The sequence below is a fragment of the Urocitellus parryii genome, chromosome 5 (assembly GCF_045843805.1).
Source record: "Urocitellus parryii isolate mUroPar1 chromosome 5, mUroPar1.hap1, whole genome shotgun sequence".
NCBI classification, from domain to species: Eukaryota; Metazoa; Chordata; class Mammalia; order Rodentia; family Sciuridae; genus Urocitellus; species Urocitellus parryii.
The window spans coordinates 17,601,925-17,624,208 of record NC_135535.1 but is presented as its reverse complement, the minus strand read 5'-3'; the positions used below and the strand labels follow the sequence as shown (position 1 = coordinate 17,624,208).

The following is a 22,284-nucleotide window of genomic DNA, read 5'->3' as shown; positions in this document are numbered from 1 at the left end:
TACCAAGTACTTTAGACTATGACATAAAAAATAATGAAAATACTATTAAATAACCTTGGTAAATTTTGAAAATTAAAGGGCCAAGAGTGCTTATGTAGCTCAATCCATGCACTATTATTGTGTTTTATAGTGATTTTCAGGTAAAAAGAAAATGATGCTCATATTTGTTACACAATTCTGCCCTCTGTTGCAACTAGCTTGAATTGCTGGCCTCAACAGAAAGAAAATGTTAAAAGAACAAAATTGGGGAGGGAGAGGGAGGGAGAAAAAGAGGGAGGCAGGCAGGGAGAGAAGTTATTCTTCATACACAAATGAAAATATATCAAATTTTTTAGCTTAAAGATCCAATTAAGCACATGGTATTACAAAGTTGTCATTTTTAGAATTTCTCTTTTCAGATGTTCTCCTATCTACATTTCCTCGTTGGTTGCACTTGAAATGTTTGGTTCTACACTGTTGGTCACAAATAATCCCTGGTACTCCTCTGCCCTCTTGCCCCTACCAGAGGCCACCACAACATGTGGACTCTCCTCTTTCTCTTTGCCCACGTTTCTGTGGATCACAGTCATGTATAAAATAAGCATGCATTAAGCACTTACTGTGTGCAGTCTAGCCTCCAAGCAAGGCTGCCACCCTCAGCACTGCAGGGAGGCTGGGAGCAAAGGTGTTTGCGTCAGATGGCAAAAAAACAAAAACAGAGCCAAGGGAGAGAGAAAGCTGAACACCAAGGTTTAAGACCTTTGTCCAAAGTGATCATGCAAGTAAAAGGGCTGGAGGCAGGAATGGAACCAAAGGGATCAGGAGACAAGGATACCTCAGAGCCATAAGCAGCTGCTCAGAGCAGGCAAACAAGGGTATCTGGAGGAAGAATGGAGGGATGGGCTTCTGCCCAGCACAGGGCGTTTGCACATCCCAGGAGGATTATTGGTTCCAGATTCCTGTCGAGGGCTCAGGTTGGAATGTGTACTATCCGTCACTGCTTCTGGTATTCAACTCACCTCACTTGCTCTGAGAAACCTTCATTCATGAACCCTGCCTCCACCATGTGTGACCACACCCTCAGATTCACTCTCTTGGCACCAATAGAGTTAGCATTGATGAGAAAACAGTTTTCTTGTTGTAAAATTAATATGTGTATATTATAGAAAATATAGAAAAGTACAAAGAATAACAAAGACTATGCATAACTGTACCAAAGATAATCTCTACTATACATGGCTGTACCAAAGATAATCTCTACTAATACATGGCTGATTGGGCACACACACACACACTTTTCTAGAATTAAAATTTGGGTCATCCTACTCATACCACACACATCATACACTTCGTTGTTACTTTCTTATTCAACAAAATATCAGTCCTGTGCAAGATGTTGAATGTATATCAAGTACAATCTACATGGCTCCTGCTCTCATGGAGTTTAGTCTACTAAAAACATAGTAGGAACATTTTTCCATATATTAAATATTTTTAAAGATTTTTTTAGTTGTTGATGGAACTTTATTTATATGTGGTGCTGAGAATCGAACCCAGTGCCTCACACATGCTATGCAAGCACTCTACCACTGAGCCACAGCCCCAGCTCTTAAATATTCTTTAAGAATACACATATTTATAACCAGATTATATTCCATTTTATGGATTACCATTAGTGAGTCAATTTCTCACTCTCATAAAACGTATATAATGGAAAATATTGGCAAAGTCTTCTCAAACATCCAAGATTTTTTCTTTAGAATATTTTTTCAAAATAAAAGCCACAGGATATTAATATTTTTAAGGCTTTGAATACATATTGCCAAATCTCTCCAGAAAGATTGGCCCAATATAAACTCTTACCTATAGCATGTAAAAGACCTATTTTCTCACATCTGTGCCAGTATTATTATGGGTTTTTTTTTTAATCATTGCAAAAATATCATTTACAATGTGACACCTGATAAATAGTATCCCACTGTTGTTTTAACTTGCATTTCTTTGATTACTATTAAGATAAAATATCCTAATATATTTGTTTAAATTTTATACTATTTTTTAATCCACTCTCAGATGCCAGCAGGATGCATCCCTATTTCAGAAATGTTGTTAAACCTACATCTTAGAACCAATTAAGTGTAGTATTTTTATTTTTAATGAATCCGTGATGCCAGTAGCCACTTATGAGCAACTTCCAAGAACCAGGCACTGTCCTGAGTACAGAGACAAAAGATGAGCTCAATCAGACCTAGGCCCTGACTCTTGGGCTGTCAGAATAATAAGGGAGGCAGTTCATCCAGTAATCTTATAAATGAATATAAAATTAAAACTATGAATATAACCATAAAAGAGGTGATGATACAAACGTAAGGAGGTTTCTCTATATAAGTGACATTGAACTGAGAGTTAAATAAAGAATAGGAGATTCTGAGGCAAAATGGTTGCAGAACAGAATATGCAAAGATTCCAGAGCCGGAAAGAGTAGGGAGCCAAGAGAACTGAAGGGAGGAGACAGAAGAGCAGAGAGAGCAAGGGTGTTTGGTTCAAGAGAAGAATGGAGGCAAAGTAGGCACTGACTCTGTGTTGGGATGTAACAATGGACAAGACAGGAAGGATCCTGTTCCCAAGAACTCATATTCTGGTGGGTGGAAGGTCTGGGACAGGGGACAGAAAGCAGAGTTAGACAATTAAAAGAAAAGAAATATCAGGTAGCAGAAAAAGCTATGCAGAGAATTAAAACAAATTAACACGATAAAGAATGACTGAATATAGCATTCATTGAGGAAGTAACTCTTCAGCTGAGATCTGCATAACCAAAAAGAACTGGCACCACAATTATCAATAGAAAGAACATTCTTGGCATAGGGAACAGCTGGGATTAAAGCCCAAAGGCAGAAATACTTTAAGGACAGAAAGAAGGCCAGTGTGTCTGACTGAAGAGGTCAAGAGGATGAATCCTATAAGATAATGCTACCCAGGCATAGAGGGGCCCAAGTACAATAGGCATTAGGGTAGGCTGAAGAGTTTTATTTTAAATGCTATAGCAAGCCATTGGAGTGGTCCTAATCTGGGAAATGAGATGATTGGGTTTACTTTCTTAAATTTTCATTCTGGCTACCACATAGACAATGGACTTTATAGGAACAAAAGCTAAAGTAGGAAGTCCAGTAATGGGGTTGTTACACTAGGACAGGTAGAGATGATAACAATGATGGGCTCACCAGAGTGGCGTCAGTGAAAAGTTGAAGCTGGGATATTCTCACTCACCACTCCTATTCAACATTGCACTAGGAATTCCAGCTACTTCCATAAGACAAGAAAAGGAAATAAAAGATATACATATTGAAAAGGAAAAAAAATAAAAACAGACTTTGTGGGCTGGGGTTGTGGCTCAGTGGTGGCGTGCTTGCCTAGCCTAGCATGCATGGGGCACTGGGTTCGATTCTCAGCACTACATACAAATTATTTTTAAAAATAAATAAATAAAGGTCCATCAACAACTAAAAAATATTTAAAAATAAAAACAGACTTTGCTCACAAGTGGTATATATAATTATCTATAGAAAATCCCAAAGAGGGGGATCCAAGATGGGGGGATCGAGGGAGGCTGCATTCCTTATCACTCTGTGACCTGGGATTCAAGCAGTGGGAATACTATTTCTCTGCAAGTTATTAGAGGACCCCTGACAGCTGCTCCCATGCAGGAATCCCAGCTGCTCGCCCATGCAGGACCCTGACAGCCATGCTGAGCAGGACCCCCAGCATCAGTGTCCGTGCAGGACCCCCAGCTACCACTCCCTTGTAGACTCCCAACTACCAACGTGGGGCTCCCTTAGTTGCCTCCATCTTGGGAATCTGCAACCGCTGCCACAGTCTCTTCCACATGGTAGCCTGCTCCTGGGGACACCAGACAGGGTCTGGAGACAGCTGCGTGACACAGAGCAACGCTACATGCCACTGAGTTTCATCTCCAAACACACCACCCAATGCCATTGCTGGGCTGACCCTGACATCCCATCTCTGAAAGCAGCCACCTCCATCTTGGGACACCTTTGTTGCCATCTTGGGTTATCCTTGATACCTCCATCATTGACTTTATTTGGGGCAACTCCCAGCTTGGGACACCAGTTGAAGCCTAGAAGCAATATCAAGGTACCCATAGCCCCCAACTCTCCACTCTCCCTGCAGCCACTAACCCAGCTCAGCGCTTATAGCTATGTGGCCAGTCTGTAGCTCCCAAAGCCTGGCCCTGAACTGCCTGATACAAAACAGCTCTCCGCACAGCAGGTGCACAGCCCCCAGAGCGCAGCCCACAAGATTCCTGAGAGAGAGGTTCCTGATTGGGAAGTAGAAAGGGAGGGGTGAGTGGGACACAGTTTAGAGACTAAATTGGAAACCAAGATTGTGAGGTCTGCAGGCAATATAAGGGGATAAGATCAGGTGCCCACATCACACAAGCGGGCCCCAAAGGAGATCCTTGGGGTGCAGTCTCCCATGGGGGACCAGCAAGTGCTATACCCCACCTCCAGCTCCATCCCCAAGACAAACCCTCCACCCTAATAGCCTTCACCATCCTGAGGTAGGGATACCAGCAAACCACAGACAACCCCACCTACTGGATGATAAGGGAAGCAGGAAAGATACTGAACTCCAACAAAACAATCCTTTAATTTTCCTTTGAGATTTTTTTCTTTTTTTTTTTCCTTTCTTTTTTCTTTATCTTTTTCTTTCTCTCTCTTTTCCCACCCTCATATCCCCAACATTTGGGAAACCAAGTACTTTCCATGCATTAGGCTACTGAAGACTGGGATTTCTGAATAGTATATTACAGTTGTGTTGTATGTTCTTTTTAATTTTTACATTTTTTTCTTAATTTTTATGTTTGTTTGTTTTTTGTACTCTATTGTCTTCCTACTTACTTGACTCCCCAAAATCTCTTTCCCTCTTTTCTCCTGCTATTAGCCAACATCTTTCGATTCCTTCCTCAATCTTCCTAAGATCCAGTAACTCTATATCCTCACCTTCTACCTCCTTAACATCTCATCCTACAGTCCACCCCCAGTTCTCTCTTTGTCCACCATCAGAAGCTGTAGACCCCAGGCTGGGGTTGTGACTCAGTAGTAGAAAGCTCACCTGGCACATGTGGGGCCCTGGGTTCAATTCTCAGCACTACATAAAAAAACAAGCAAACAAATAAAGGTATTGTGTCCAACTACAACTAAAAAATAAATATTTTTTTAAAAAAGAAACTGTAGACCCTTTTGCAAACCTACTATTTATACTGTAGATAATAATTGAACTCACCATTTCTGTCTATTGTGGCAAAACTGTAAACGTCTTAATAGAGTTATTTGGTTTAAAGCTATACATGGTTTGTATTGGGATTTGTTAATATTGATTTCCCCCTTAAAGAAGAGGTATTGGAACCCTTCAGGGACACTATAAGTCAATAGGGTAAAAACTATAACACGTCATCCACACTGATAGAAGGGAAGACACATGAACAACATGAAAAAACAAGGGAAGAAAGTGCCCCAAACAAACCAAGATACATTATTAGAATCCATGGCCAGCATAGCAGAAGAAATGTCAGAGGAGGCATTCAGGATATACATAATTAAAATGTTTTGTGAATTAGTGGATGATATAAGAGAGAAAACACAGGCAGCAAAAGATCATTTTGATAAAGAACTACATAAGTAGATACAGGAAGCAAAAGATTACTTCAATAAAGAGATTCTGAAAGAAAAAAGAAAAAACAGAAATCCTTAAATGCAGGAATCAATAAACCAAATTCAAAACTCAATAGAAAGCATCACTAACAGACAGAACCTCAGACAATGAAGACAAAATATATAATCTTGAAAATATATAATCTAATAAAAGAATCTAATATAAAATAAAATAATCTTCACTGTTGACTACATAGTGAAGATGGTAAGAAACCATGAGTAGAACATCCAAAGATTATGGGCTAACATGAAGAGACCAAACTTAAGAATTACTGGGACAGAGGAAGGCATAGAGTTACAAACCAAAGGAATGAACAATCTATTCAATGAAATGATATCAGAAAATTGCCCAAATCTGAAGAATGAATTGGAAAATCATATACAAGAGGCTTACAGGACACCAAATGTAGAAAATCACAATAGAGCTACACCAGGGCATATTATAATGAAAATGTCCAGCATACAGAACAAGGAAAGAATGTTAAAAGCCACAAAAGAAAGTAATCAGATTACATATAGGGGAAAATCAGTTAGGATCTCTTAAGATTTCTCAACCCAGACCCTCAAAGCTAGAAAATCTTAGAAAAACATATACCAAGTTCTGAAAGGAAATGGATGCCAACCAAGAATCTTATATTCAGAAAAATTAAGCTTCAGATTTGATAATGAAATAAGAACCTTCCATGATAAACAAAAGTTTAAGAAGTTAAAAGAATTTACAACAAGAAAGCCTGCACTACAGAACATCCTTAGCAAAATATTCCATGAGGAGGAAATGAAAAACAAAGAAAATCAGCAAAGGGAGGTATTACACTAAAGGAAAAATCAATAAAAGGAGAAACCAAGTCAAGTTAAAAAACAAAAATTACTGGGAATACAAACCATGTCTCAATAATAACCCTGAATGTTAATGGCCTAAACTCACCAATCAAAAGACAAAGACTGGCAGATTAGATTTTTTTTAATGAGGTAACTTTTTTTCCCATAGCTTTATTATTCATTTACTTTTTACATGTGTGCTAGGCAACCCCTGTACCACTGAGCCACAAGCCCAGCTTGGCAGATTGGATTTTTTTAAAAGACCCAACAATATGCTGCCTACAAGAGACTCATCTCATAGGAAAAGACATCCATAGACTGAAGGTGAAAGGTTGGGAAAAAACGTACCACTCACATGGACTGCATAAACAAGCAGGGGTTTCCATCCTCATATCAAATAAAGTAGACTTCAAACCAAAGTTAGTTAAAGGGGATAAAAAGGGTCATTTCCTACTGCTTAAGAGAAGCGTACATCAACAAGACATAACAATTATAAATACATATGCCCCAAACAATGGAGCATCTATATTCATCAAACAAACTCTTCTCAATTTCAAGAGTCAAATAGACCACAACACAATAGTACTGGGTGACTTTAACACACCTCTTTCATCACTGGATAGGTCTCCCAAACAAAACCTAAAGAAAGATACTATAGAACTCAAAAATACAATCAGTAATTTAGACTTAACAGACATATATAGAATATTTCATTTATCAATGAGTGAATACACTTTCTTCTCAGCAACACCTGGATCCTTCTCTAAAACAGACCATAAATTATGCCACAAAGCAACTCTCAGCGAATACAAAAAAAAAAAAAAGAAAAGAAATACTACCCTGCATTCTATTTAGATCATAATGGAATAAAATTAGAAAATGATAAAATGAAAAATAGAAGCTACTCCAACACCTGGAGACTAAATAATATGTTATTGAATGAACAATGGATTGCAGAAAACATCAGAGAGGAGATTTAAAAATTCTTAGGGGGCTAGGGTTGTGGCTCAGCAGTAGAGTGCTTACCTAGCACTGAGAGGTGATGGGTTCAATCCTCAGTGCCACATAAAAATAAAAAAATAAAATAAAGGTACAGTGTCCAACTACAACTAAAAAAATATATTAAAAGAAAAAAATTCTTAGAGGTAAATGAGAATACTGATATAACATATCAAAATCTCTGGGACACTATGAAGGCAGTACTAAGAGGAAAGTTCATTGCTTGGAGTTTTCCTCCTTAAAAGAAGAAAAAGTCAACAAATAAATGACCTAACATTACATCTCAAGGCCCTACAAATAGAAGAACAAATCAACACCAAAAGTAGTAAAAGACAAGAAATAATTAAAATCAGAGCTGAAATCAATGAAATTGAAACAAAATAAATAAATGAAAAAAATAACAAAACAAAAAGTTGATTTTTAAAAAAAATAAATAAAATTGATAAACCCTTAGCAACACTAACAAAGAGAAGGAAAGAAAAAACTCAAATTACTAAAAAGGGAATGTAATGATGGACAATACAGAATGCAGAAGAATAATTAGAAACTATTTTGAAAATTTGTAATCTAATAAAATAGAAAATATTTAAGACATCAACAAATTTCTAGAGTCATATGATTTACCCAAACAGAATCAGGATGCTACACACAAGTTAAACAGACCAATTTCAAGCAATGAAATAGAAGATACCATCAAAAGAAAAGTCCAGGACCAGTGAGATTCACAGCTGAGTTCTACAAGACCTTCAAAAAAGAACTAATACCAATATTCCTCAAATTATTCCATGAAATAGAAAAAGAGGGAACAATTCCAAACTCATTCTATGATGCCAATATCACACTGATTCCAAAACCAGACAAAGACACATCAAGGAAAGAAAACTTCAGACCAATATCTCTAATGAACATAGACGCAAAAATTCTCAATAAAATTCTGGCAAATCAAATACAAAAAAATATTAAAAAGATAGTGTACCATGATCAAGTGGGGTTCATCCCAGGGATGCAAGTTTGGTTCAATATATGGAAATTAATAAATGTAATTCATCACATCAATAGATAAAAATAATAAAGATAAAGATAATCATCATATGATCATCTCAATAGATGCAGGAAAAAGCATTTGACAAAAATACAGTAACACTTCATGTTCAAAACACTAAAAAAAACTAGGGATAATAGGAACATATCTCAACATTGTAAAAGGTATCTATGCTAAGCCCAAGGACAACATCATTCTAAATGGAGAAAAATTAAAAGCATTCCCTCTAAAAACTGGAACAAGACAGGGATGCTCTCTTTCACCACTCCTATTTAACACAGTTATTGAAACTTTAACCAGAGGAATTAGCCAGATGAAAGAAATTAAAGGGATACAAATAAGAAAAGAAGAACTGAAACTATCACTATTTGCCAATGACACGATTCTATACCTAGAGGATCTGAAAAATTCCACCAGAAAACTTCTAGAACTAATAAATGAATTCAGCAAAGTAGCAGGATATAAAATCAACACCCATAAATCAAATGCATTTCTGTACATCAGTGACAAATCTTGAAAGAGAAATTAGGAAAACAGCCTCAAAAACTAAAAAATTCTTGGGAATCAATAAAAGAGGTAAAATACCTCTGCAATAAAAGCTACAGAACACTAAAGAAAGAAATTAAAGAAGACCTTAGAAGATGGAAAGATCTTCCCTGTTCTTGGATAGGCAGAATTAATATTGTCAAAATGGCCATACTGGGCTGGGGTTGTGGCTCAGTGGTAGAGCACCTACCTGTCTAGCATGTGTGAGAACTGGGTTCGATTCTCAGCACCACATATAAATAAATATAATAAAGGTCCACTGACAACTAAAAACATTTTTTTTTAATATTTATTTCTTAGTTCTAGGCGGACACAACATCTTTGTTGGTATGTGGTGCTGAGGATCGAACCCGGGCCGCACGCATGCCAGGCGAGCGCGCTACCGCTTGAGCCACATCCCCAGCCTCCACTTAGAATTCTTTATGTCAAAATTGGGGAAGAATTGATAGCTTTACATTGAGTTGGCCCATCCAAGAAAATGGAATGTCTCCCTCCATACTGTAATCCTATTTTCTATAATTTTGAAGCTTTTAAAAAATAAAATAAAGATCCTGTACGTTTCTTGTTAAATTTATTCTCAGATATTTCATATTTTCTATTCATTGCAAATTGGGTCATTTGCTCTTTTTTTTTTTTTCTGTAGCACTATTTAAATTTTAGTCAACTATTTTGTCCAATAAATCAAAAATATTTACAGGCTTCTAAAGGTAAAGAGGCCATGTTTTATACACTAATCATGAAAAACTGTTTTTCTTTTTACTGCAACCTTCTGACAAGACCTATAATGTATTTACCCTTTGTCCTCATTAGAAAGCTCCCCCCTTTAATAAGATGATAGCTCCCCACCTACCACAGCTGCCACCTGGAGGACAGCCAACCATCTGCCCAGATGGACCCATGCTGGTGGGAGAACAGAAAGTCTGGCGGGTCCTTTTCAAAATTGTAGCCCTTCCCTTTTACCCACCCCAATTCTAAAATTAGCCAATCGCGGGGATTGTAACCAGAACTCCTCCAATCAGAGTGAAGGGCAGCGCTGAGTTCAGTGAGGTACCTAAGCCGGCGCCTTAGGTACCTTTAAAACCAGGTGCTTTGCAAGCCCTCTGCTCTGTCTCGCCCACCCAGTTTTGAGAACGTGTTTGATTTTTTGCAGCACCTGTGGCATCTCGTTATTTCTAACGCTGGGATGCATCCTTCTTCCCACCATGGGGCATCCTGCCTCCAAGAACCTCTGTCACTCGCTTGCACATGCCACATCTATTCTTAGTCTGTCTCTTCCTGTCTTTGGCACTGTCCAAAAAAGCAGCTGCAGTTAGAAATGGATTTTCTTCATTTCAGTGTGACCCAGGGCCCTAGGCCAAAACAAGAGCATCATGCCACAGAAAATCTATAGACAGTAAACCAAGTCTTGAAGTTGCCCTCTAGTCTCAAAGCCCTTCCCCTTGGTCATCTATCAGACGCGCAACTTTGCAGGATGCGTCCCTCAAGAAGGAGCAAACCCCGCCACTGAGTAATGGGTCTAGAAGCCACTGAGAAGTGAGTGCCAGACTCCAAACACACATTGTTTCCAGTCAATCTAAAAGTTGGGCTTATAATTCACCTCCAGCCACCAGGGAGAGCCAAACTCCACGGCCTGAGGGAGAACTACAACAGCGGGGTTCTCACTCCCTCCAGCCCCCAGCAACACCACCAGGCCACCAGACACCGCCTACCGCTCCCCTCCCTCCAACTAATCGCACCCTTGGAAAACTTGGATTTTTTAAAAGGCGTTTTCTTGAAGCAGGCAGGGGTCAAAAGTTTAAGTATCCTGCTTATCTCTTAGAACAACAGAAGAGGAGAATGAAGAATGAGCCCCCCAAAAGGACAATGATTCTTCATTTCCCACCCAGGGAGGGAAGCTAGGCTCTGTGGTCCAGGGGACGGTCCTACAGATCCTACGAAATGCAGCTCTTTCAGCTGTGGGGCTGCCTCTTGGAAAGCCCCTCCACCCGACACTGGGATCTGGCTTTCTCTCCTGGAGCCCCTTTTTCCCCCTGGTGCATTTGGGGAAAAGGAATTTCTGTTCTGCACCCACTTCCTGCCATTCCCTCTTCTCTGATGATTGTCCGGGCCCTTAACTCCTGCTCCCATCTCCACCCCTTTCCTCCAAAACACTTGATTGTAAGACACTCTTACTAAGAGGGTAGAGTATTTTGTAGGATTTCAACTTGGCAGAAAATAATTGAAAATGGAATATTAGACATTTAATTAATGTGGTCACCCATCTTTACTTTGGGAAAGTTCTTGCTCTAAAACTTGGTTTTCCTCCTACCTCTCTAATTCTGCCTTCTCTTCTCTTGCTACACCTGCCTCTTTCTGGCCTCTCCTTCATGATCTCATTCCATGATCCAGGCATTAAAGTAGGCATTTCTCTCTGCCACTGCTCTTTCTTGAAGCCCAGTGAATACCCCTGCCTGGCTTTCTACAGTCACTCCACACTCAACATGGCTTCTGTTGCCTGAACAGCTCCTTCAAGAGTGTTTCCTGTTTGGTCAACAATGGTAATCTACCCAGTCCTTCAAGTCAGAATCACTGGCATCTTCTTTGACTTCTGTACCCAATTGTGAACAAGTCCTGTGAATTCTGTGCCCAAACCTTCCTCTGTGTCCCCATAGCTACCCTGGTCTAAGCCAGCATTGCCTCCTACCTAGGTTATTACCACTGAAGCCATGCTTGTTCCTTTTCTATTTCAACATTTTTACAACATCCAAAGTGACCTTTTAAAACCACATCTGGGGCTGGGGTTGTGGTTCAGTGGCAGAGCGCTTGACTAGCATGTGTGAGGCTCTGGGTTTGAGTCTCAGCACCGCATGTAAATAAATAAAATAAAGGCCTGTTGACAACTAAAAAAGTATTACACACACATCTGCTGTGTGTGGTGGCACACATTTGTAATCCCAGTAACTCTGGAGGCTGAGGTCAGAGGACAGCAAGTTCGAAGCCCAGCCTCTTCAACCCAAGACTTAAGTACAAAGTCAAAGAATAGTGGTCCAATTTGGACTGAGACCACCCTTGATAGTACAGTTAGTGCTGAGTAATGGAGAGTGTTAATTTAAAGCTGCCATCAGTAGGCAGAGGGAATGTGGAACAAATTGGAGGGGAACTAATCTAGGTTTGCACCTATTTAATTTGAAGCATCCACTGATCACCCGGGAAAGCTGCTGATGAAGCAATAATATTATTAGTTGGAGGGGGTGCAGCCCAGTGGTAGAGCACTGGCCTAGCCTGTGCAAGTCCCTGGGTTCAATCCCCAGTGCCACAAAAAATAAAGTAAAACAAATGCCATATCACGAAATGGGGATGGACTCTGGAACTCCAAAAGGAGGTCAAGGTCGGAAATACAGATAATGAAGACAGGCATTAGGGGTGTGGTTGAAGTTATGAGGAAGTAGAGAGAGAAAACACTGTTAATAATAAACCCCCGGAAAAGAAGAGAAAGAAAAGCTATTTCAAATTCATGCTTTTTCCTGATTTCCTTTGGAAATTTCCTTTTTCAGAAATTGTTGGCCTAGTGAATAATCAGGCCTAATGAATTGACAAAAATGATGTGAGGAAATAGGAGAATAGTAACTTTTGACCACTCTATATCCCAGCAAAATGGACTACGGAAACATTGGTACTATACCTGAGAGGGTTTGTCTCCTCTTCACTTTATGGCACTGATCTGCTTTAATACTGGCCACTGACATCAAATAGGCCCTGGAAGTATTGTATCCAGCTTCTGATAAAACATTCCAGTAGTGAATGAGGTACAGCCTTGTCCAGAAGCTTGAGCTTTGGATTTTTGATATAAAATCTGTGATACTTGTGACACAATGTATGGATATGAATCACTTTAGTATTCTATGCCTTGAAGGAAGCTCGTCTGTTTACCACATATCATTAATCTAGTCAAAAACAACTTAATTTACATGACTTTGGTCACCAGATAAATATGAGCCTTTTGGTTATCAACAGTCAAAGCCAATTATTTGTCCAGGAGGTCCCCTCCTCCAGGAAGGCTCCCTGGCTCTACCCACCAGGCAAAGGGTCCTCCATCTTTCCTGCTTATACTCTTCACTGTGTCATTTTCAAGTAAAATATCTGCCCCTATGTATAGTGACTGAATCCACATCTTCCCCCTACTGGATGGACAGTACAGAAGGCCTGGGGCTGTAGCTTAGTCACTATACCCCAGGGCAGTGTAGGAGGCAGAATGGGTGCTCAGTAGATGTTTAAAAAGACAAAGAAGGGGGCACTGGGGTTGTGGTTCAGTGGTAGAGCACTTGCCTAGCATGCGAGAGGCGCTGGGTTTGATCCCCGGCACCACATAAAAACAAATAAAATAAAGGTATTGTGTCCATCTACAATAAAAAAAATTAAATAAAAAGACAAATAAGGGAGAAGGGGAGGGAAGGGGGAGATGAAATGTATAGGGAAAAGAAGGAAAAAAGGAGGGTCTTGCAGGAGAGCTCAGCCCATCCTTATCCCTTTCCAAATCCTGTCCAGTTCTCTGGAATGCCAGTTAACTCGGAGAGGATGGACAGGGAGTGAAAGGGGAAAAGAGCCTTCTGCAGAGCAAGCCAGACAGACAGACTGGAGCAACCCAGGGGACCCATCAACCCCAGAAACTGTTGCCAGATAGTGGTCCCATCCAGATGAATAAGTGGGCCGTTGAATGAATAAATGAATGCATCCTGCTCAAGGGAACCATAGGTATCTAAACAACATTAAAACAGAAAAGCCAAATGTGCGTAAACATAAAGACTAAGACTGGCAAGACTCACCTTGGGTTTGTGAGAAAGCTACACAACGCCCCCAAGCATCCGCTCATTTTCATATGCCATGGCAATTCTTGAAACACTCTCCAAAAAGTGTTCTGTTGCTGGAAGTATCTGACCAAGACTAGGTGAAAATATGTTTTCTTGAGATTCATTGGGTTCTGACAAGCATTTGGACTGCTCTCCCTGACAGGCGTGGTTATACCTATTTTAAAATCAATTATAGTTTAATGCTTCTGAATTTTTTGTATATGTCATAGTGTAACTAAAACATGACAGCTCTGTGGCCATAATTACCAAATAAAATTCAAGGTAGCTTGAAGAAAAAAAAAAGATCTTCTACATCAGTCTGAATTTCTCCAAGAATTATTCATAGTTATGATCATTGGTGAGTATGTTGACTTTTTGTGTTAGGTTTTCCCTCTCCCCAAAGGAAATATTTGCAACCTACTTTTCTGTTTTAAATATACACCACGATTACTGACTAAATAAGCACTTTCAAACATTCGAAGGTATGCATTAATCCATTACCTGGATCTCATGTAAGCCAAAGAGTAGCAGAGCAAATAAATGGCAAATTTGTTGTTGGAGCCAGGACTATTATATCTTCATTTCCAAAGAAAAAGTTATGATAACCTATAATGCCCAGCGATAAGCTTCTCAAAAACAGGACTTTAATTAAATTAGGGTAGCTATCCCTGGAAACTAACAAAAGAGTTTTTTACTGTTCTGCTTTGTTTGTAGTGGTGCTGGGGATGGAACCCAAGACCTCATGTGAGCCAGGTAATTCTACCACTAAGCCCCAGCCCCAGCCCAGACATATTTTTACATTTTCTGCTTGACATCTTTGCTTGCAAGATGAGTAGAACACGTGGCCAGATGGCACACCAAGCCCGGCTCTTCGATAAGGACAATAACAAAGTTTAAGTAACCATTCTGCATTTCCACTGAAAGATGTCCAGGTCACCCTGGAAGACTCTGTTCTTTTGGTCTAAGGTGTACAGATATGCGCAGGTGGCAAAGTGCTTAAGAGATCCACAAATGTCTGCAGTAGAATCAGAAGCTGGAGGGCTAAGCACAGGAGAAAAGGTGTGAGCCACCTGTACCTGTTCCCATGGTCATAGGACAGAAGTGGCCCTCTCCTCCTGTGTAAGGCAAAGGCATTCTGTAGGTTGTAAATTGGGAAAGTGGGGTGGGGGGGTGAAAGAAAAAAAAGAAGTGGGACAAATATTACCATAAGTTAAAGATTTGTAGTGTTAAATACAATGCCTAAAATTTGGGGCTGGGAGTGTAGCTCAGTGGCAGAGCCATGTTTAGCATACACAAAAGAAATTTTAGGGCTAAGGCTGCAGCTTAGTGGCAGAGTGTTTGCCTAGCATTGGTGTGGCACTGGGTTCAATCCTCAGTACCACAAAAACAAATAAAATAAAAAGCATCCTGTGCATCTACAACTACCAAAAGAATTTTAAATATATTTTTTTAAAAAAGAAATTTAAAAAAATTTAAAAGTGGAAAATATTTTCATAAAATCCCTAATTAGAATAAATAAATTTAAAAAAACATTTTCATAAAAAACACTATATTTAATTTTATCTTTTTACAACATTCTCATGAGGAAGATATGAATATGAATCCACCTATGACAAATAAAGTGACTTAAAAATCAGAGAGACCAAGTGATTTGCTCTGATGAGCACATGACCAGTAACTAGAGAAGCAGGATTTAGTTTCTGAATTTAGTGCTCCTCCAGATACACAGCAGGCCTCAACACGTAGGCAGCCAGGGACAGCTGTATATTCATTCAGCAAACACCTGCTGAGTGTAGCTGGAATGGTCCCAGGGGAGTCAAATGTGCTTGGAGTTGTCTAATGTAGCAGAATCATCTTCAGACCCACCGAATTCGAGATTAGGAGGCCATAGGAAGACAGTCATGAAGAGGAGGTCATAGTGGCTAATATTTCTTAAAAATTTACTATGGAAGGGGGTTTGGGTATCATAAATATATAAGGAAGATCAGTGAAATAGGAGGAGAACAAGAGGCAGGAAGGAAGGAAAAAAAGAAAAAATACAGAATGAATTTAACAAAATCATGTTATATGCATATATAAATGTACCAAAGGGAGTATCACCTTTATGTGTATGAAGAAAGTACCAATCAAAAATAAATTGAAGAAAGAGCGAAAGAAAGATCAGTAGAGGAGGGAGAACAGGGGCAGGGAAAGGGGGAGGAAAATGAAGATACAGGGGCTTGAATCAAATTCCTTGCATGTATGATTTTGTCAAAATGAATCCAACTACTGTGTATAATTATAATGATCTAATTTTAAAAAGAATTTACTATGGATCAGGTACTGTTCTAAGTATTTTACGTGAATTAATTCATTGAATGCGCACAAGTAAAAATCCTATGAGATAGATACATGTATTTGGTAAATGTGAAACGTGGGACACAGGGTGGCCAAGGTCACCCAACTGGCAAGCAAGAATGCCAGGTCTCACCACTAATCTGGCATCAGGATCCCACTGTCAACCATTATGACATATTGATTCCCTCCACTCAAAAGCGGCAGGAAAAAAAATGGACTTCACAGACTGGATTTTGGGGAGCTCTTATGAGGTACAAGGCTACAAGAAGAAATGGAAGAGGCTCTTTCCAGGAAGAGTTCCCTAAGAGCCTGAGAAAGGCAGGTTTCTGGAGAGAAAGGCATCAGTGGTGCTCAAATCTCCCAGGAGACACTCACCCAAAGGTCTACTCGGGCACCTTGAGATCTGCTTGCTTTGGGATAAAAAAAGGGGCAGGACTCTTGTCGTGTGGTCTGTTCATTTTTTACAGTGTCCTCTGCCCCGGGGGCAGTTGTGAGGCACCCACATGCACAAGAGGAATCAAAAGAGACCACAGCAGCCAGCAGATGGGAGCGCACATGAGCCACTGCTGGTGGACTCCTAGGGACACCTGGAACAGGAGGGGACTTTCCAGCTGGTGGGAAGTACCATTGTCAGGGCTGAGCCTCATCTGGGGATGTTCTGGTTGCATGAGAAATAAGTGAGGTGAAGTATTGAAATGCCTGGTATAGTAACGGCACTGAGAAGAAACCACCATACAGCAAAGGGTGGAAGAATTGCCACGAATCTAAGAGCAACCGCATTGCTAGGCCTGCCCTCTGCTCTGCATCACAGAGCTGGAGTGCTGGCAGGAGTGACTGCAATATGAGGCAGATGAGATAGAAAATAGAATTTATATCTTAAAAATGTAAGTAAAGGGCTGGGATTGTGGCTCCAGAGATAGAGCACTCACTTGGCATGAGTGAGGCACTGGGTTCCTTCCTCAGTACCACATAAAGTAAAGTGGATACATTATCCACCTATAACTAAAAAATAAATATTTTTTTAAATGTAAGTAAAAAAGAATATAGTTAGAAGAAATTTGCACAGGGCTTGGAATCCTCCCAGAGGCTGAGATTTAAAGATTTTTCAAGTTGTCAGTCTTGAAGTTCTGGGAAAGTCTCACCCAGGGCTCTGCTTCTAAGCCAGTGTGTATGTGATTGGCAGTTTCTTGGATGCAGACCTGCAGTTCTTTTCAGAAGGGATAAGAATTTGGTTTTAGAGTTAGGACAGAGGCTAATTCCTACCTATATCTATTTCCCTCGTTTTTTGTTAGTGACAGAACCTTGCCTTGGTTTAGGACAGCAGTGCACCAGTTGAATCCCCAGCTTCCCTCATGTCCAGATGTGGCCAAGTAATCAAGTTCTAGGTTAAAGAGGCATAGTGGAAATGTCCGTGTGAAACTTGTAGGAAAGCTTCTTATAAGCTTCTTCCTCTCTTTGTCCTTCCTATTGTTTGTAATGTGATGGCTGGTGCTCCAGCAGCCATGAGCACAAGGTGACCTTGAGAATATAAGCCAATGTAGTGAATCAGGGATACATAAGGAGATGGGTCCCAGTGACTCTCTGAAGCCAACAGAGCAGCCCAGGACTGCCAGCCTCCAGAAGTTTACCATCTGCCAGAAAAAAACCCTGGGGCATCTGGCCAGAGTCAAGTCTCAGAGAATGTATATAATCATTGTCATGCATTTTTATGGCCTCCATTTCCACTTGAGAAAGCCCACTACAAGCTTTCTCTTGGATGCAACTCCTACTTCCTTTTAACTAGCAGGTATTTTCACAGACTCAGCCTTACCAAGCAGCTTGCTCTCCACAGCACTTCGCAAGGACTGGTGTCGGAAGTAGAGGACACCATTCGGCTTCTCCTGGACCCACTGTTTAGTGGCATTGCGGAAAGCAGCCCAGTGCACTGTGGTCACTTTGTAATTATTCCTGTAGCCCAGTGTGTCCAAAACCTGGAGTAGCTCATCCTCAGCCATGCCACAATGCGAGATGCACAGTAAACACAGAGCATCGGCCACCCAGCCATCCAGCCCTGTGCGGACAACACAATGACAAGGACGACAAGTCAGAGCAAGCACCAGCCGTGCAAGCAGGCTAAACTTTGATGTTGTTCTGGGCACTGAAGTCAGGAGCACTTTACCATTAAGCTACATCCCCAGACCCTTTTATTTTTTATTTTGAGACAGGATCTCACTAGATTGCTTAGGGCCAAGTTCAGTTGCTGAGGCTGGCCTCAAACTTTTGATCTTCCTGCCTCAGGCTCCCAAGTCACTGGGATTACAGGTGTGTACCACCATGCCTAAATGTTTTATGATTATTCAACTTCTTTCTTTCACTCATTCTGTAGGTAAATACTGGAAAGGCCATTGTTTTATAAATGAGAAAAATGGAGTCCAGACAAGTTAAATAACTTCCCCAAGGTGACACAAAAGTAACAGGAATTTGGACTCAGACAGTCTGGCTCTAGAGCCCATACTGTTACCCATTAAGATTTATTTGTCCCAACTAACACACCCTGAGCTGTGATATGAACTGGCAAGCCTGCCAATCATCTCACTGAGCTTTTCTGCGAGTAGTCTTTGCTAAGGTGAATTTGCACCGTGGGTGGAGGTAGCTTTGCTGTAAGACTGCCCTCCTGCCACCTGTTCCCAGGCACCCCTTGAGGCAGCCCTTCATTACCCACTGACCCTTACATTTTTATCCTCTGGGTGGATTCCCTGCTGCCTTTATGATCAACCAACTATAAGGAGATCAGCCCTCTGGGAAACATGGCAATATGGTCCACCATTCTGAATGCATTTCCTATGCTAGGACTGAGGAATGAGCCCAAATTTCAATCTTCAAGTGAAGGCAGAGCAGGTCAGCCCCTACCTCGGAAGCTTCCCGCGGTTGGCCCAGCTTGGTCCAGCTCTTCGGTTCCTGTGGCGCAGCTCAGAGGGAGTTGCTGCACAGTGCTGGGGACAGAGCATTCCCTAAGGGGAAGAGACCTGGACTTTCCTACCCAATCCTGGAGATTCAGGGTAGTACAGCATGGGCCATTTGGCTTGAGTGACTTCCAGGGGCACAATGATCTTATTTCTCCCTCCTTGGAGATGGGAAAGGGAACAACCAACAAGAAATCATTTCTCTTTATAGAAATGCGGACTCCAAGGTGAAAAATGTGACAAGACATATATTACAGTACTCATCAATGTGTCCTTCATTCCAAACATTTTCTGCTTCTCTCTACACCCCCACCTCCTCCACCCTGCTCCATTTTAAGTTCATTGCCCTGAAGAGAAGCCTGTTATAGCAGAAACAAAGAGAGGAAACAAGTTTCACAATAGACTTTTGAAGCCCACAACAGAGACAATGGCTTGAGAGAATAAACTGATCCTCAAGAGCCTGATTGTTGAATATCATCAAACAAATTCCTGACAAACTGTTGGAATAAACTGTTAACACAAAAGACAGATTCAACTACAGGATGGTCTAACAAGGACATTTTTCCTATACAGGAAGAAGAGATCTTTGTGGAACTTTAAAAGGTATAGGAGAGGATCAGAGACCAAAACAGGACTCAAAAAGGGTGTGAACCAGGTCTGAGGAGGGGGGGCCTCCCTGTGAGCAGGGGACAGCAAAGCTAGAACAATCCTAGAGCAGATGGGAACAGCCAGCCAAGCCCAAAATGGAAATACAGCAATGTCTGTGGGTCATCTGGGACTGTGGCCACCTTGGCAGAAGACTGCAGGGACAGACGACAACCAAGGACACTCATGGCCCTCAGATATCAGTTCAACCTAACAGAGCCACAGGAAGCACACAAATCCTCGCCTGACTGAAAAACATAATCCTGGATTAACTAAAAACAAATGAAACTGATAAAATTAATCTGAATTGACTAGATTAGGTTTGTGCCATAAATAGGACAATGTAATCAAGAGAGGTTAAATTGAGTTATAGAAATAATCAAATTATATTTCTCAGACCCCTGAAAAGTTTGACTGAAATTTGTAACTAAATTCTCCTTACTGACAACACGATGCTCTCTAGATAGAGTTGCCAAATTTAGTGATAAAAATACTAGATTTCTATTTAAATTTGAATTTCAGATAAACAACCAACTAATTTTTAGTACAAGTATACTCCATACAACTTCTATATGGGCTATAAACTGAGACTTTTAACTCAGAATTATAATAGAGAATTATAACTAGATAAGAGTTGCCAAATTTAGCAATAAAAATACCAGATACCTATTTAAATTTGAATTTCAGATAAACAACTAACTAATTTTAGTGTAAGTATGCCCTATACAAGTATAATATATTTGTAATATACTTAGACACTGAGAATTATTTGTGGCTTATCTATAATCCAATTAATGTTTAGTATAAGTATGCCCCATGAAATATCTGGGACATACTTCTACTAAAAGATTATTTTTTATGGGTCTGAAATTCAAGTTTAACTGGGCCTCCTGTATTTTCCTCACCAACACCATGCCTAGACTCACCCCAGGGGTGGCGCTTGCCTCACAGCTTTCTCCCCGTGAACACCCACCAAGCTGTCTACACTGCCCAGGCCTACCTTCTTCTGAAGTCCCATTGTCTGGATTTGCCTTTCTTTGTTTAATAGTCCAACTATAGTCTTCAGTCCAGCGTTTCAGAATCAACTCCCAGAACTCCTGCAGAGAGGCCACCTCCAGGTACTCCTTGAGACACTGAAGCTCACTGCGGTAGATTCTACATTCTTTCAGCTCATTGGCCAGGACTGTGAGTTTCAAAGGACTCAGGCTTGGTTTTTTTTTCAAAGCAAGTCTGCTATGTAGGGAGGGGTCTTGGCCTGGGGTGAATAGGTGCTGTCTGAAGATGCTGAGCCTTGTGTCTTCATCTCCAACGCTGGTGAGTTCCACAATCTTCACGTCTGCCCGGGCACATAGCAACTTGCAGGACAGGCTGGAGGAGACAGTGCTCAGGATGAACTTGCAATGAGGAGGGAGAGAGTGGGGCAGCCAGGAGAAATCTTTGGCCTGATGGAGAGAGTCAGAGAGATGTAAAGCTTGAAAGTACAGAGTAACATAAGGTAAGATTGGCATTAGAGTTATTAATAGTAAATAGTAAACAAGTTGGTGGTAATAAAATACCAAGGCACCCTCAATACAACTATACTTGACTGATTTGCCTACTTGTTAAGAATTTGATAGTGCAAAGGTGAACCCTAAAAACAGTTCTTATAAACAAGCAACGAAATAAAATCACACACCTCTAAAAACTGACCTACAGTGACTAGAGGAGCCCTGAGAGAGTACGTGAACGATTCAATTGGAAAAGACATGTGTGAAGCTGAAGAATTGTCACTCGTGCAAAATGGCTTTATTTGGGATCTTTTCTTGATTCCATTAACAGCCTTTCCCACTCCTTTGCCTAGTAATAGGATTTATCACATATTATGTGCTTCCCCCAGAGCCTGGCATGGGGTCGAGTGTGCTTTGGGTACTGATTGTGCCATGCTTTAGGATGTTCTCACATCTTTCAAGGTCTTACAGACCCAGGGAGACACTGTCTTTCTCAAAGCCAGCTACTTCCACAGGGTAGTATACAGCTTATCTGGAACACACCTTTCATATGCAGACCACAGATCCTTCTTTTTTTTTTTTTTTTTTTTTTTTTTTTGGTACCAGGAATTGAACTCAGGGACATTTGACAACTGAGCCACACCCCCAGCCCTATTTTGTATTTTACTTACAGACAGGGTCTCACTGAGTTTCTTAGCACCTCTTTTGCTGAGGCTGGCTTTGAACCTGTGATCCTCATGCCTCAGCCTCCGGAGTCTCTGGGATTACAGGCCTGCACCACCGCGCCTAGCGTTCAACCCTCCTTCTTAGCTAGCTTCCACAACCCCTACTTCCTCTGCCCTAAATCAACAAAGAGCCAGGTACCAGACAACTAGGGGCAACCCCCCTGTGTCCCAAGCCCACCAGAAGTATTCATATTAGCCAATCCTG

The 22,284-nt window shown here is 40.8% G+C and overlaps 1 protein-coding gene across 1 annotated transcript in view; it reads right to left on the bottom strand.

Moving 5' to 3' along the window:
- Nucleotides 1-22,284, bottom strand: part of LOC113189352 (putative tetratricopeptide repeat protein 41) — a 66,932-nt gene that overhangs the window by 26,757 nt on the left and 17,891 nt on the right. The window contains exons 5-8 of the mRNA XM_026398097.2: nt 20,868-21,309; nt 18,091-18,330; nt 13,920-14,118; nt 12,779-12,957 (exon numbers count right to left, since the gene is read on the bottom strand). Coding sequence (XP_026253882.2) covers nt 12,779-12,957; nt 13,920-14,118; nt 18,091-18,330; nt 20,868-21,309 — 1,060 coding nt within the window. The remainder of the gene's footprint in view (nt 1-12,778; nt 12,958-13,919; nt 14,119-18,090; nt 18,331-20,867; nt 21,310-22,284) is intronic.